General features: G+C 40.0%; 1 protein-coding gene across 5 annotated transcripts in view; it reads left to right on the top strand.

Moving 5' to 3' along the window:
* ATRNL1 (attractin like 1) overlaps positions 1–17,153 on the top strand; it is a 1,033,288-nt gene that overhangs the window by 337,633 nt on the left and 678,502 nt on the right. The window contains exon 20 of one of the 5 annotated variants that reach the window (XM_019485924.2): positions 11,869–12,356. The exons of the other annotated variants lie outside the window; for them this stretch is intronic. Within the exon in view, the coding sequence (XP_019341469.1) occupies positions 11,869–11,885 (17 nt within the window). The 3' untranslated portion in view covers positions 11,886–12,356. Of the gene's footprint in view, positions 1–11,868; positions 12,357–17,153 lie in introns of those variants that run through there. 5 annotated transcript variants of the gene reach the window in all.

Below are 17,153 nucleotides of genomic sequence, written 5' to 3'. Positions count from 1 at the left end.
TGTGTTCCAGTCTGTTGCATCTGGTCTTATCCTGTTGAAAGCAGTAGGGCTCCAGAGGTGTCAGCGAGATTATAATTTGAAGAGAGCAGAGAATGCACAAGAGCAACAAAGGGCTTCTCTGCAGAACCTCTAGTTTCAGTGATGATGATGCACAGGAAAGAAAGAATCTGATTTTCAAAGCTTTATTTGCTGGGTTGCCTGCCTGGGAGAAAGATGTGTTTAAACTGAAGCTGTGTGACATTGTCATTACAGGGCAAAAAGCATGCAGTTTTAAAGATCAGCATATTTAGAAATACAGGTGTATTTTTAGAGCTTCTGAAACCGTATCCTTATGCCACTAAAATTGCTGTTTGGATTGCTAACTCCTTAGGTTAAAGGAACCACATCATCTTCTGTTTTGTACAGTACCAAAATCACTATTGGCTTTACATTGTACACGTTCATTCATAGATACAGAAGACAATAAATGTAGAAACACAATCTCTTTCCCTGATCTGAGGGATACATGATTTGATTCTGGCCTGCATGATGCGACAGTGGTTTGGCAAAAAATTGGTTTTGTTGCTGGTTTGGCTTGGCCCTCAATTCACTGGTGGTTTCCCCACATATGCCGTGCAACCTTTCCATAATTTTGTTTTGAGATTTTATAGGTAATGTGCTATAAATGCTTGCTGGTTTGGTAACAAGTCAGTTTGAAAATACACAGTAATAGCTGATTAAAATCCATGAACAAGCTCCTACTGTCTTACTAATGTTTGGTGTGAACAGAAGAGCCTAGTCTGATAAAGGTTACAAGTAACCCTATTTTACTGAATCTGTTCAGTTCTGTAATTACATTGGAGGATTCCCCTTCAGAATGAGAGCTTTTTTTCCAAATGGCATTTGTATATTATACTGTCCCGGGGTTGTTTTCTCCCTTGCACTAGTGATTTTGAAGCCTGTAATATCTCCTCCTGTATTTAAAATATCTCCATATTTTTAACCTCAGCAGTAGTTAAAATAGAGGAAGGAGGCTCAGTCTGGCAGCTGGAAATATATATAAATGTACAGGTGACATTTATGCCCTGTAGCCATGATGATTATTTTAGAGGACTCTTACTCCTCAAGGGATATTAACTCTCTGAAGGGCTCACCTCTGCCTCAGCAGATTAACAGGTTACACGAAACTGCACATCTGGTAAACCCAAGCACAGCATGCTGAAAATATGTGCAAGGGGATGGAAAGATTAATGTCTACCCTTATTGACAGTTGCACATTTTCCTTGTGCTTTATGAAGCTTTAAATAATTCTTAATAGTTCTCTTATTTCCTGAAGTTGACAAAATGCTCTTTTGCTGTCTACAGCACCTTTATGGCAAAGTGATGTATTAAAGTAGCTTTTATTCTTTAGGGATACATTAGCTATCTAACCAAATAAGCATTCCATCACCTTTAGTGAATTATGTGTAATGCAATAATGGCTAAAATCAATTTATAAGACCTGTAAAATTATCAATTTGACCACGTGTTTCTCTAGCCTGAGTTACGTATTATGGAGGGAGTTCTTTTTTTAATGGTAGACATGGTTTTAAAAAGGGCTATATAGGATTTGAAATGCTTTAAAATTAAGATGATCATTATTGTGAGACTTTCTATACATTTTTGGTTGGAGTACTATATTTTCAAGATTATACCCTGCTGCAGCCTTTGTGTTTGTTGATATTTTTCAGCGTTATACATTTCTAAATTTCCTCTGACATTGTGAATGTGTTGCCCTTTGTGCCTGTTATATTGGTTGCCAAATTGGGGCCCATTGATCCATAGGTGATCTGTGGAGAGAAGGCAGGTCACTGATGATGATGTTAGAATAGCGCCAACAGGGATTGGGAATCCCATAGTGGCAGGCAGTATGCTGAGAAAAGACGCATCCCTTCTCCAGAAGAAACAACAAACTAAAGAGAAGATGGAAAATCAGTGAAGGGAAGAACAGCATGATGGTTTACAAGCCTCCTTTCCAAACCATGGTTTTTGATTGCTGGTGTATTTGCTTGTTTCTTTAAGTTTTTGAATTTTTTGAGGGGGAGACAGTTATCAGAAATGAGAAGCGAGGGAAATGAAGAGTACTTCAAGAAGGGAAGAGCCAAAATATTTATCGTACTACTCCAAAATTTATCTGTATTCTTTTAATATATTCCCTTCAATCAGTTTTGGAAGCTGCAGCAGGGCTGTTATGTGATCTTCAACTGGAAAGGATGTGGAGTAGTAAGAGGTTGCACAGGATGATCACAAACAGATGGGAAATTGGTATACGTGGGGGTAGAGGGGGGGAACGGAGACCCTATCTCCTGGTAAGTTCATGACATACAGTATAAACCAGTCTCTTGCCAATGTTATGGCAAGCGTATTTGTGTATCGCAGTGAATTCTGTAGTTGGAAGTTCAGAACACCACAGAAAACTGAGCCCACAGCTTGGTCTGAGCTGTTGAACTGGGATGGGAAAATGCTTAGAGCCTCCTCTTCCCTTCTTCCCCACATTTTATTTGGTTGGAATAGCCTTCGTAACACCTCACACTCCTTGCTTTGTAAGAACTGAGATGTGCATAATGATTGAAACCATCCCTGCTTTTTTCCAAAGCTTGCAGTTCTTTAATGAAAAGTATGCTTCCATGTGGGCACTCCATCAGATTCCTTGTTATCAATAATACTAGCTGCGCACCCCAGGGATGTGGGTCCCCAAAATACATACCCAAATTTGCCTAACGGAACTGAACAGGTTCCATTTCCGATGAGCCTATGCATCCATGGAGCAGCGAGCGTTTGTCCTATGCCTGTCCAGGAACACTGATGATATTACAATTACTAACAAGTTACTGATATGATAATAATGGAAGTACAGCATTTCCCAATGTTTATCATCATAAATTTTAATTTACTTTGCAATGAACACAATTTGCTTCACAAAAATATTTTATTTAAAATTTATCTCTGAAAGGTTTTCCATAATATATTTAAAGGTTTACTACAATCAGTTTTCCTTACAGTCATGAATAGAAACATTTTATCATTTGATATTTCTTAGATGCTTGTTTTCTCTAGAATTGTTGACCTTCGTTTTCATTCAATTATAAAATGTCTTCGAAGCAAACAAATTTTGCAGCCTCACTAGGCATCTTGAAAAATATCTTGACATCTAGAGTGCAGGAAAGGAAGAATATTATGCTCCTAACTCTTAATAAGCAAGTGATGTGTTTACAACACATGTTTCAAAGATAGTTGCCATCTTGTGAGCAGTTATTACAGGTGCTATTAGATCTTGAAAATTACATATGTTGCACTTTGCACCATTTTTGATCAAACCATTGTAATTCTTTTTTCTATTTTGATGCACGTTAGCTTAATGGTTGGCATCCACTCTAACTTGTTTTTTGCCAGAAACTTGGCATGTCACTTATGAATTGATGAGCAGTAGTTTGACACTGTTCATATTTTTTTCTAATTAAATGTCATACAACATTTTTGCTTGAAAATTATACCCATAAATTATACCCAATGCCAATTATTTGCTTTAATTGTGTCTCTTAGTGAGTCTCTTCCATACTGTCTCTGAATACTCAGCAAAATACGTGAGTCATTACAATTTATATGACTTTTAGATTATATTTTTGGTATATACAGAATTCTCACATACAGTATTCCCATGGGCCTGTTTTGTGATTATTGTATAGATATACTTCCTCTGTTCACTATTGTACGCAGTTATGCAGATGCATAGCTTGGATATTTTTGTTACAGATTTGGGTATTAACTAAACACCATGACCTCTACATAAAAGTTCATTAGTCAATTACAGAGGACATTTAAGCTATTGTTTTATTGAGTATAGGTATCAATATGTGTAATAACTGAAAATATAAAGTCACGTACTTACTTAATGTATTCAGTAAGGTTTTTTGGTGTCCATGATAACAAACCAATAACTAAAATGTGAAATACAATAATTATAATCTACTTCAAGAAACCATTCAGTTTCACTCTGCTGCTGGGAAATAAGGTATGTATGGTGAACAAAATAATAAATCTAGCCCAGATTCATGTGATTAAGAATTATAGGATCAGGCTCATTCACTTAAGAAAAAGTGATAAATTGTGTGGTAGCTACTGCTCCAGAATGTCAAGTGGCTATGTAAAGCTAGAGCGTAGCAGTCTAGTACACAGTTTAAATGCATTATTTCTCCATTGCCTGCCTGGATGTTGTTTCAGTCCAAGACCACAGAGCCAATTCCCAACAGAAGTAAGAAATATCAGAAATATTCCCATCTCATCTTCTTAAGTGTAAAGTGACTTTCTCTGACCTTGTTTTCTCCAGCATAAATTTATAGGACTGTATATGTCTATACAGTCAGTATGAAACACTCCACTGCATACACTTCTCCCCTTGGTGGGGAATTAAATGAAGAAACAGGCGTGACAGATATTGATCAAGTTGTTTAATGCAGTGTTGAAAGGTGCTCAGATATTACAGGGATAAATATCGGATAAGAATCTACATAGAATAGACTAGAATTTGAATGAATGCACAGCATTTGCATTTTTTGTCGGTGGCTTTTAAAGGGAGTTATTTGTCGGTACTATTGATACTGTTTAATATTGCATATTCAGTAATTAACTAACAAGCAGTTCAAAGATGCAAGACATTTGTAGTTAAACATTAGCTTCTAGATATGAAGTAACTGGAAATGAAGGATACTGGGGCGCTGACTGCTGAGTGATGGGAACAGCTTTTGAATTGCTCTTTTGGCACTCTGCTTTGTTTTGTACTTCCATATGTTCTATAACAGGAAAATTGAAAGTTTTTTAAATCAATTTTAGAACAAGAGTTCTGCCAATAGTCCAAGGTAACAAGAGAAATCTACTTTTGAAAATGAAGAAAAAATAGATTAAAACAATGTTGTGTCATGGTGGCAAAATTTGTTAGGATTATCTTCACACTCATTAATCACATACTTAGTTGTCAGTGTTTAAAGAATTTTACTCTAGGTGCTTATCTTGCCATTTTCTTTAGGCAAGGTATTTTCTAAAGTTATTTTTCAAATATGTGGGCTGCCCGGAGAATCTCTTTTCAGATAACACATGTCACTGAATGCAAATGTATAATGCATTTAATCTTCACATAATTGAAGTTCTTTGTTGTGTTGTCATTTTTTTCATGTCATGGTATAAATAAATAAAAATACATGAATATTCACTTTTTAAATTAATATTCACTTGTACTTGGGGGATAAAAAGCAGAGTGATATCTGCTGAAATACAGTTAATTTATTGACATCTATTGCATTGTCTTTATTTGCATGTGCAAAACTAAAAACATTCTGCTTGTGCTTGTTCATTAGGGCTGTGAGAAGCTTTGGTCCCTGATTTGATTCAGTGGAGATTTGTCCCTATTCAGTGGCTGACTCTCTGAATCCAAATCAAATCAGGAGACCCTTTAATCTCTCGGAATCGAATCGAAACCCTCCGAATTGATTTGGAGACTTTCGGAAAGATTCGGCGATTCAGCCATAGACACAGCTTTAAATGTTTTTTCTACATACCTCAAGGTACCAGGCATGGCTCATCAAAGCTGCGATGCTGGGGTGGATGGAGCAATCCATAGGAGCATGGGGGGAGGGGAGGGGTCCGCAGTGCGCTTGGCAGCAGACCCAGAAGTGGACCAGAAACACTTCCAGTCCACTTTTGGGTCTGCTAGGGAGCTCCTCTGTGACCCCCAGCTTGGCGCCTGGTGCCTCCTGGGTCTGGGGGGGCACCCAGGGTCCCTCCTCAGCTGATCGCTGAGCCGGGAGGGTGTGGGTGGCCCCCCCAGTGCGCTCCCTGGTGGACCTGGAAGTGCGAGTTCACCTGGAACTTCTGAGTTCTCTGTCAAGCGCACGGGGGGGGAGGGGGGTGCCTCCGCACTCCTGTGGGATGCTCCATCCTCCCCAGCATTGCAGTGTTCATGAGCTGTGCCTGGTACCTCGAGGTATGTAGAAAAAACATTTAAAGCTGTGTCTGTGGCCAAACCACTGATTATCCGAATCAGCATTGACTCTTCAGATTTGGATTCGGGGACAGTTGATCTAAATCAACAAATTGAATCACTTCCTGATTCAGGCTGAATCTGAATCAAATATGGCCCATTTTGCCCACCCCTACTGCTCATGCTCTTTTCTTCATAAATCCCCATTATTGATACTAATAGTGTTACCTCTGGAGCAGTAGCCACAGTGGAAGTGCTAGAATGGGTAGGGTTTTTACCACTGCTGCAGTCTGAATAGAGTTTGATGTGGCAGTTGGAATGATCAGCAGGTATTTTATGTTAGCATTCCCATCAATAGAGCTGTAATGATGAGGAATTTCGAGCAAATGCAAGAATAGATGTAACCATGATGCATCTGTTTCATAGATTAGTTCAATAAGGATGTTTTTCAAGCACAACTATGTCTTTTTTTTTTTAACTTTGTATCCCAGTGTTTTGTAGTCACTGTGCTGAAGATGGTGATCTAGCTGCTTATAGGAAAGGTGTTGTTATTTTTCCAGGTATTCGAAAACTTATTACAAGACTGTAGCATGTCAAGGTCCCAGCGGTGGCTGTGACACCTTCTGGTGGCTTCGTGATTGTGCCCTGATCTGCCCCTATGATGCCTTCCCTTCTTTCCTGCCACACCTTGATGGCATAATAATAGTAATGGGGAGGCTTCCCATGGGCCTTTGCCTGGCCCCAGTCCAACTGAACCTCATCGGGATGCCCCGGCACCCTATGGGCTTCTACTAGTCCCAGGCCCCTCGCTGAGCCTCACTGGTTGTCCATGCTGCACAGGGCACCTTAGGCCTTAGGGGCCAATTGCATGGCTCCAATCCTCCCCTACATTATGCTCGAACCTTTGCAGGTGTTATGGTATCGTTGTTTCTTGTTGGGGCTTTGGTCTTGTTGGGCTCTACCCTTTTACTTTCAGCTATGCCTTCTAGCCCGGGCCCACTGTATCAGACCAGGTTTTGAGGCACTAGCTCTGGTCTAGGCCTTTTGGGCACTGGGCCCATGGCCCCTATCTGACTGCACCCCTCTTGGGCTCTGGGCCTCTGGCCCCTATCTGGCTCCGTGGCCTTACTCACTGCCCACTCCAGGCTCAACAGTTTGGGTTTTTTCTGTTTGAGTTTTTAAATAAAAAAATAACTGCCAATTAAGTTGGAAGGAGGATGAGTGATAACTTATCTTTTAGTATGAATTTTGTAGATTACACAATCATATACAAGCTCTGAGTAGACTGAAAGCAATTGGTTGCATTTTTCAAATTGTACAAAGAAAGTAATTAGTGATGTTGCTGAAGTTAATTGTATATTAGGGATGCTTAAAGCAGGTGTGGAGAAGCATCAGCACAAATACTCTGGATATAAATATTTTATAATCATGTTAGAAACAGCTATATAATGCAGTTTAAGAATGGAAATCTTTTCTCCCCAAGGATCACTTCATTTAGGTAATATCACAGCACAGTGACACAAATATTTGTTTTCTTGTTAGTCTCAAAACAACTAGAGACTACTGTATTTTGCTTTTAGGAATTGTATAATACTATTTCAAATAAAACTAGGCAACTGATGTAGTTACAGATAGATGGCATGAAGAACAACAGCCTTTGCAAAGGGAAATAACAAGAAATATATTTTTAAACCTTTAAAAATCTATCGAGCAACTTCTTTGACATTCTTTTAAAAGTAAAAGGTTGTATCATCTTGTTTACAAGTAATTTTGAATTTTAAGGTGGCCGGGCCTGATCCTGCAGTACTACAAGGCCTCCTAAATTGTACTGAATGGGCTTTCCTGGTGCCTGAAATAGGACTTGAAAATACTGAACACTTCTGAATGAAAATGTAGCTTTTTCTGATGTCTTCTAGAATAGGGAGATAGTTTGCTTCCAAGGTTCTTGTTCTGTTTTTCCGCAGAGTAATTAGTCCACATAAACACTTTCACTGTGAGGATGCTTATGCCGTAGCTCAGCCAGGGACTTTTTGCCTTAGTCCTACCCATATGGAGCCACCATCATCTGCCTCTCCTTTTCCAAGAGGATAAAAGGCAATGCGCAGTTCCTCCTCTTCAGTTTCTCTCTGCTGTGTAGCTGGAGACGGGGTGTTTGTTTTTAATGCCTATGTGCCAATTCAAAGCCTTTCTTGAATCCTGCTTCCTCCTTCTTTTCCCATTTGTTGTGTTTTCATTTTACTTCATTGTTATAGTTATTTCTTTCCTCCACTTCAAATTTTTTTGGGTCAAAGGGCTGAGAAGAGAAGACTCCTGTTCTAGTTTTCCAACAGAGCTGGGTGCCTTTTTTGGAATCTCCCCAACTGAGTTGTGTTGTGCACAAGGCACTCATTGTCTAGGACACTGGTCACCAACCAGTCGATCGTGGAGCCTCTGACAGTCGATCTCAGTCTGTCAGAGGCTCCATGATCGGGAGTGACGGGACACACGTGGCTGGGATGAGCCATGCCCCCTGCCACCTGGGCTGGGTTGGGCGAGTGGGGTCAGAGCCCAGGCAGCTTGTCTGAGAAACGGGGGGAAGCAGGGCGGGGAATGGGGGGGATGGAGCAGGGCAGAGGTGGGGGCAGGCAGGGGGTGGGGGCGCTGGATCCTGGAGTGCCAAAAAGTGATCTTCACCATAAAAGGTTGGAGACCACTGGTCTAGGCCTTCTTCACTCCGTGGCAACTGTTTTTCCTTTCTTGAAGGGTTGAAGGTTCTTTTTATTTTTATTTTGTTTTTCTGCTCTTCTTGAAGAAAGCCAGGTCTTTGGGCAGTGGAACTGTCATCTTGTCAGAGGTTTGAAATTGTCCCCCGTATGATGCAGTTTTTCTGGTGATGGACATACCAGAGGCTTCTGTTGTCTTGTGGAATCCCACAGTTCAGACAAGTGCATTATCTGCTGGTCCTTCAAACCCTGGACCAGAACTGGCCAAGAGAAGCCGGTGTTGCTTGATAGATGCAGGAGACCAGCATCAGACCCAAGACTGCCTGGTACTGCTTCATTTTGTAGACCTTTATCCTTGGCGGATACATGGTCACAATTCCCTTGCGTTTCAAGGTCATGCTGCAGAGGAAGACTCAGTGACCAGTTGAGAGGATGTAGGTGCCCTCTAACCCTGTAATTGCCTCTGTATTTATGTGCTAATGTGCAGAAAGAAATGCAAGAGTGATGGGCCTAAAAGGAGAATGGGCAGGGATGAGCATGGTTTTCATCTAAGAATGAAGGTGCTTTCCTAGGAGAGGAAAGTTATGGGATTTAATCTTTGCTCCCAGGAAGCAGGACTGTTCTGCTCCTTTTGCTAATGACTGATTAGTGCAGAATGCACAGACTGATGAAAGCAGGGGCTGGCAGTTGTAGACAGTATGGGGAGCTTAGGCACCTAATTAAAGTTTTAGGAGTCAACCTGAGGGAACAGGCACCTAAAGTTAGATGCGTGGTGCCTAACTTGTAAGAACTTAAGTTTTCTTTTGGATCTAGCCCTAGAAATTGTATCAGCTTTTAACATCTGTCACTGGTGGCACTTTCATTATCTTTTATTCGTGATTCGGTGTGGGAATGGTGTGCTGTGCTGCATCACAGTGATGAAAATGTGTCAAGAGTACAAGAGTCGTCAAAAGTTATGGGGCAGTGATAATTGCAGAAACATATCACTCCCATGAGATCACATATTTGAAGAAGGGGCGTAGTTGTTTATTCCATATAAATGACTGTAATACATTTGTGTTTAGTCAAAACAAAATGATTAAAGTAAAACTCATTTTACCACTGTGTTAAACATAAATTTTCTTTTATTTATCTAGTTAGCCACAGAGCTTTAACTCCCACTGCTATTCTGACCACAGTGTAATGATATTGGTCCAAAGGCATGTTTTTTCATGTAGCCCATGGCAACAGTTGGTTTTAATAACTACAAAAGCTGTGATTCCAAGCTATTAATCACCAGAAAGCAATGATCCAATATTCTGACCATATATCATGGATTATTTAAAAACAAAAGACAGATGTTCACAGTGCAGATTAATGTAACAAAATGCATTTCTATATAAAATGATTATATGAGGAAGGTTCAGATTTACCTTGAAGGTAAAGAGAGAATCTAAATTCTGATTCCCAAACCATCATCAATCTTTCTTTTCCGTGAGTCTGGAGGTTGTGTAAGAATAATAGTTTATTATATTCAGGTAACATAACCAAGCTGAAGCACAGTATTCAGTCTGTTAACACAGAGTATAGAGATCATTATTTAGAGACTTTTTCTTTTTTTTCTTCAAAGAACCACATTTTTCTCTATTTTACTATGGTTCTTTTGTTGTCTCCAAATTTTTAAATTAGGAAGACCGTATGCTCAGCTTCATGGCTCTTGTTAATCATAATAGGAGTTGTACCTGCTCCTGGTAATGTAGCTCTTATTTCACAGTGTTGTAGACTGTTTTTAAATCGAGCTAGAAACATTCATGCTCTTCTGTTTTGGCTAAAGCATATTTTCTAGAAATGCATCTATTCTTGATTTTTAAAAGGCAAGAGATTGTGAATTTACCACTTCCTTTAGTACTTTGTTTCAGTGGTTAATCACCTGCATTGTGAAAAATGTGTTGCCTAATTTGAATTTGTTTGGCTGCAGCATTTTGCCATTTGTTCTTATTATGCCATTCTCTCCTTGATTAAGTAACCTTTAATTAGTGCCCAGTGAGTTTGGGTACTCAGAGCATGGACAGCTGAAAATGTAATGCATATGGATAATACATCTTGAATGTCCTATGAGTCCAAATTGGATTTATGGGTACTACAGCCTTACAGCAGTGCATTTAATTTTCACATTGACATCTTGTGATTCAGCTCAAACAGAATGCTGGTTACTGTGGTAAAACATGGCACAGAAGACGGCTGAAACTGGGAAGAAATGGTGAGAATCCTTAAATATAGAAGAACCTCATGAAAGAATGGGAAATACTTTCTTGTTGCTTCCTATCATACTCTTATGCTTTCACAAATCTTTACTGTTTCACAAAGTACTGTGAAAACCCACATAGTCAGGCCTGTGCTTTTAAAAAGTAACATTTTTGATCGGGATAAGTCAGTATGCTGACTCTACAGTTTCTTACACTGATTCATTTTTAGTTGTAGGAAATACACGAAGATACCTTGAAAGCGAAGAGGATTGCTAATGTATTGAACACACACACACACACACACACACACACACACACACACACACACACACACACACACACACACACACACGAATCTGAACTTGTTTCTGGCAAATAACTATAGAAAAGCAATTTTATAATGAAATTGGAACTGAAATCTTGATTAGGAAAGATGTGCTTCCTGTCAGAAATACGCAGTCTGAGTGGGTGCTTTGCACAGAGTTATGATGCTAAGAGAAATGTATCCAAAGGACTAGTATATCATTCATGTTCTGAGAAAAATGCCTAGTTTAGCAGAAGCAGGTGAAGGAGACATCGTAATTTTTTAATCCCAGTTTTGCAATTACTCATGGATTAGCCCTAAAAAGTTGCTTAATTTCTGTGTCCATTTTCCCATGTGTTAAAAGTTTCACTGATGGTTACTCATTTCCTTCACAGGCATATCAGGTAGGCAGAAATTATTATTTGTAGAATACATTTTAGCACAAGGTTTCTAATACTATAGCTTAAGTACAGCAAGGTATTCCTGACATGTTGCCATTCAAACATCTTGAATATTTATTTTTAATTTTTTTATATCTATGCAAAATCTGGTGATTACTTATCACAAGACAAGATTTATTGCACAACATTAGCTTCTCAATAGCAATACTCTTGTTTAAGCTATTGCTTTTTATTGTTCTTTGAGGTTGGCCGCGAGGGTGATGCCAGAGACTTGGAGAGTACAGAAGTCTTCCTTCTTTCCTCAGTGTGGCTCACATAACTACGAGACCATTTTAATGCCTGCTGTCAGTGAATGCAGGGGTTGTCAATATTCATCAGAGTACATACCAGTTTGAATTTGATTGTGGATTGTAGTACTGCTGTATGTGGCCAGGTACCTATGGTGATACTAAGATAAACTATTATCTAGTTACTTAGTGAGAATAAAATGATAGGCTTGTCCCCCCTCACAAGAGCTTTAACAAATGGCTGCCTTATTTTCAGAACTACTAACATTTAAGAATATAGAGAAATGAAAAAGTGCCTCCTCAATTAAATTTTACAGTATAAACTTTCAAGAATAAATCATAACAGTGTATATATTAGTTAACTCTTTAAGCTGACAGTATGCTTTTACTTATTCTTTTGTATATCACTGCACTAAATGGAACATTGAGCAGAGCATAAAGATGAAAAAAACAATAAATGTGCTTTTTAACTACAAACTGTCCTCTTGCAAAGAGATGTGTGATGTCTACTGCTGTCAAAGGCTGCACTTTGGTGCCCAAATCAGTAAGTACATGGAGAATAGCAATGCCAAGACATTTTTATTTATTTATTTATTTATTTATTTATTTATTTTGGTTTTGATTGTTGGCTGAAACGGCCAATCTTCTCCTATCTACCAGTTTGAAGAAAGAATTCAGCCTTTACTGCTGAGCCCTGAAACCACCTTGAGTGTAACGGGAAACATTAAAGGGTTCTTCCTTTGGGGAACTGATGTATCATTAGTTATTCTGTCATTGGAAGTGGCTGTGCTTGCCAAAAAATCAGAGTAGCATGAAACACATTATGAAAGTGAAAGAACAAATTTTTAAATGTGAAAATTGTCAATTGGTACCTATCATTCTAAAACTCTTGCTTTTGCTAATCTTATTTGCAAGATGTCTCTTATTTAAAAAAATGTAAATAAAAAATAGAAAAGGTGCTTAATTTACACCATATGTATCTTTTCAGGAGACTCCTAAAGTCTTTGTGGGAAGCCAAAACTTGTCAGCTCCCCTCAGACACCTTTCTCCTTAATTTGCTCACAGGAAACTGGCAAAAGAAGGCACCTTGCCAGCTGCATCAATTGAACTTCTTTATGGGTGGCAGCCCTTGGGTTGGAATCCTGCTAAGGGTTCTAGTCAGGGAGGTGTATAATGCAAGCATGTCAGAGATGATTGATGTGTAGCATTTAAAAATTTAATAGTCTGATTTTTATTTATACAGAGGAAATGACATTTGTCACTACTTCCAGTCACATAGATGCTACTAGTTGTAATGTGTTGCAGTGGGGCCCTTAAGATTCTGTGAGAACTGTGTGTTAGGGGTGCAAGGAAAATCTGAGAGTGATTTTTAGATCATTTAGATACTATTAGAGTATTTGGAAGGTGCGGAATGAGAGTGAACACCGCAACTCAACAGCCCAGGGAAGAGGACAGGACAGCTGTCACCTGTGAGTAATTTTTTTTTTAAGTTTTTTTTTTTTTTTTTTTTTTTTTTTTTTTTTTTTAAGGATAATAATAAAATGAGATCCAAGGTTTATCATGCTAACAAATAGAAATAAGTGATGTCTCCAACTCCTGTTTCTGTTGAGCAGGTTTATGAGTATACATGGACCTTGTAGGTGTCGCTAACAAATTTGGAAGACGTTTTTAGTGCCAGCGGAGCAGGTCCTTATCTTCAGTTGTACTGTAAGGATGGAATAGGAACAGGGAAATATGACAGGCTTTTTGCTTTTATTTGCAGCAAACCAAAGGGCATCTGTAGACGTACTCTGGGAGTTTGGGGGGTGGGGCGGGGTGCTTTAATTAGAGCAGCTCGGAGCATCACATATATCAGTGTCCTCACTCTGAAAAATGGTGGTGGGGGTGCTTTGACCTAACGCTTGTTGAACAAGCGTTAGCTAAAGTGCCCCTGTTGTCATTTTTCAGCTTGGAGACACTGATGCACATGGTTCTGGAGTCTGCTAGAGCACAGTAATTACCAGACTTGATTAATGCAGTCTGCTTCAATGCGCTGTAGCTGCAGTGCATCAGACAGCCTCCCTGCATGTGTATAGGTTCCCAAACGTACTTTTGGTAAAAAGAAAAAGCGGATATTTTGTTCTGGGGCTACCTGGAGACATGCTAAAAGAGGAAATAATTTTATAATGGCCTATAGTGGTAAAATTAATATAAAGATTATGGAGTATATTGGCCAGACTGATAGGATAAGGAAACACTGAATAATCACTTGGATTACTGGATAATAATAGAGATTAAATATGTGTATCCTATGTGGAGGGATAGTTTTGTATATGGTGGAGCAAGCAAATTGTGAAAGAGCCATGACTGAACAAACGTTAATGTTGTGGAGGTATATAGCAAGCTGGCAGTATTTTCCTGAAATGCTACACTTTGTTAGTATATTCCTTAGAAAACGTAAGGTAGCTGCTATTATCTCCACTATGGTCAGTGGAGATAGTATTCCATGCAGATACAGAAAGGTAGAAAGTGCACTCTTGTGAGTAATTAAGAAGAAAAAAAAATCTAGTTTTTGTGCTGGGCAGGCATGACCTAGGAATGCCAGCAGTTGACAAACTGGGAGAGAGAACTTAAGCTGAATTTTATCTCCTCATTAATTCATTTTTAATATAACCAAATCAAGCAAAGATCAATGTGGACATTCCTTTAGAGCAACTTAGCATTCCTTTAGATCATACACATTCAAATGATCTGAAAGAATTCTCCCAGGTTTGTTTTCATAGGAGAAAAACTTACCCAGGGACACCTGAAAAGATATTTGAAGGCTGAACACTTAAAAAGCAGACAGGGTGCAGTGTACACATCTCAGAGTGCTGTGTAGACTCCCTTAGCCTGCCTGGAGACAGATGATAGTAGTGCACAGGTCAGTTCTGATTGACTGACCCAGAGTGCTCATGGTCAGCCTGTGTCTCCCTGCAGCCTAGTGTGGGATTGTGAAGAGTGTGTGTTCTTCTGCCTGCTGGGCTGGAGCAGCAGAGTCCAGCACATGACATTTTCTCTCGGGTGGGGCAAAGTACCTTGGGATGCTGGAGGACTGCTGTGGCTTCTTTGAGAAAAAGCTTAAAGGGTACTAACTCAAAGTAAGGATGTGGAATCATTCTTTCATTAATTGCTAATATACCTTTCAAGTGACTCATTGACTCTGTTCACTTTTCCAAGTTCTTGCAGTTGCATTTTATTACCTGTTGCTTCCAAAAAATGACTCGATTAACACAATTTCATGAAAGTTTTGAGGCGATAAGAGGAGGACTTCACTGTTGCAAGTGCAGAACTTTTCTAATGAACTGTTATGTAATGATTCCAGCATTTAACGCAGGATGAATTGTATTTTTTTTAATTTACAGATGTAGTGAAGGGAATATTTCTTACACTTTTCATAATTCATTACTAGATAGCTCAAACTGTGAAAGAAGGTTGATATTTGTGGAAATGTTATGGTTCTTTAGGTTGCTTTTGTCTGTGATATAGGTAAACAGTCAGAAATCAATAACTTCTCTTTTGGTCCAGACACATGCAGGTAATTCACAGAAATAAGAGTCAGTTGATTGGAGGCCTATGATAAAGATACTAAGGGTCTGTATTAATCAAGGCCATTTCCCTTAAACAAAAAAAAAGGTATATTGGGCACTTGCGGCCGGGGAAGCAGCAATTCCTTACTCTTCACCTGCTGCCTCCACGGGCACCCAGACTGCTAAAAAGGGGTGTGAAGCTGGGGCTCCAAACCGCATGCCGGCTTTTTAAAGTTCCAGGATGCAGCAAGCCTAGCTTTGGAGAGACTTTCAGATTTAGTGCTCCCAGTGCCTCAACTCTTTAAAAGGCAGATATGGAGCTGCACACCTTGGGTGATGCCAGCCCACTGTTTTAACAGTACCAGGTACCAAAAGCCTAACATCAGGGAGATGCTCCCCAACATTAGGTTCACAGTGCCCACTACAATGCAGCAGGGGATGGGGGAAGCTTCCCTCATCCCCAGCTGCAGGCACCAGGTTAAAGAGACAGTTGTGCAAACAGTGGGAGATGGGAAAGCACCCTCATCCTTTACTTCCAGTCCTGGGTGCCTTTTAAACAGGTGAGTGCCGGTAGGGTTGAGGGAGCTCTCCCCATCCCCCACTGCATGTGTCCGGTGCCCCTGAAAACAGCAATGCAGTGGGAAATGGAGAAGCTTCCCCCACCCCCAGCTGCCCATCTTGTATTGTCTGGGGATTAAGCAGGGGGCAGCTGGGTTTGGGACTTGGGGCTGCTTCCAGCTTAGTCCTTCCAATTAGGTGGGGTGTGCCTTCCCCAAGGGCTGCCTTCTGCCAGACCCCAATGCTCAGCTGAGCATCAGGATTGGGTAAGAGGCAGCCCTGTCCCCTTTCACATTCAGGCTGTCCCCTGTCTTATCCTTAGGATCTAATGGGGAGAGTGGGGAGCTGTGTCCCTGGCCCTGGAACCACTGCCCTGCCACCCCTTCCCCCCCGTACCCTGAGGCTTGCCAGGATCTAGCATCTTAAAATCCCTTTTGGAAACTACAGAGCAAAGTTCTTTAAGGTGCAGGTTCTGGTAGCCAGATACCCATCCCAACAATCCTGTGACTGTCAGCATCAGCACCAGGGCTAGGTTTCAGAGCTGAGGCTGCCTGGGTCCTGGTGTTGACAATCAGGTGCTAGCACCCCATACATTCGAATTACAGTACCATACAAACCAGCCACAAAGATATTACACATTTTTTTAATAGTACCCTAGTGGCAGGCTTATTATTTTATGTTGCCAGAAATTCTGTGAACGTGTGACCAGTTGCTACTTCCAGTACGATCAACAATTGAATCCCACCAGAAACATAATGGGTGCCAGGGTTCTGAGAAACAGGGAGCTGCTGACTTATAAATCCTTGTAACCAACTTCTTACTCTAATTTAAAGGCTTTCAGAAGGGAAGAAAGGCTTAAAATGAGCTGTTAAATTGCAGTGGAACACACGGCTTTTTACTTGTCCGACACAAACAGGATAACCAAAAGTTGGGACCACTTGTCAAATTAGATAGCTGCCAGGAAGTTCCATATGATTTTGCTTCCTAAGAAGCTTCTTTTTAAAGTTGCTAGCCAATAATAATCAACCCAGGTGTTCCGACTTCTGTAGAATGCCTCTTTGTAAAGTACCTATCCGTTATGTAACTATCAGTGTGAAATGTATTGCAAATAGGAGGACCAGAACAGTGATGTTTAC

Source organism: Alligator mississippiensis, chromosome 6, assembly GCF_030867095.1.
Source record: "Alligator mississippiensis isolate rAllMis1 chromosome 6, rAllMis1, whole genome shotgun sequence".
Lineage (NCBI taxonomy): Eukaryota > Metazoa > Chordata > Crocodylia > Alligatoridae > Alligator > Alligator mississippiensis.
The sequence above is the reverse complement of the archived record's forward strand: the minus strand, read 5'-3'. Positions and strand labels throughout refer to the sequence as shown.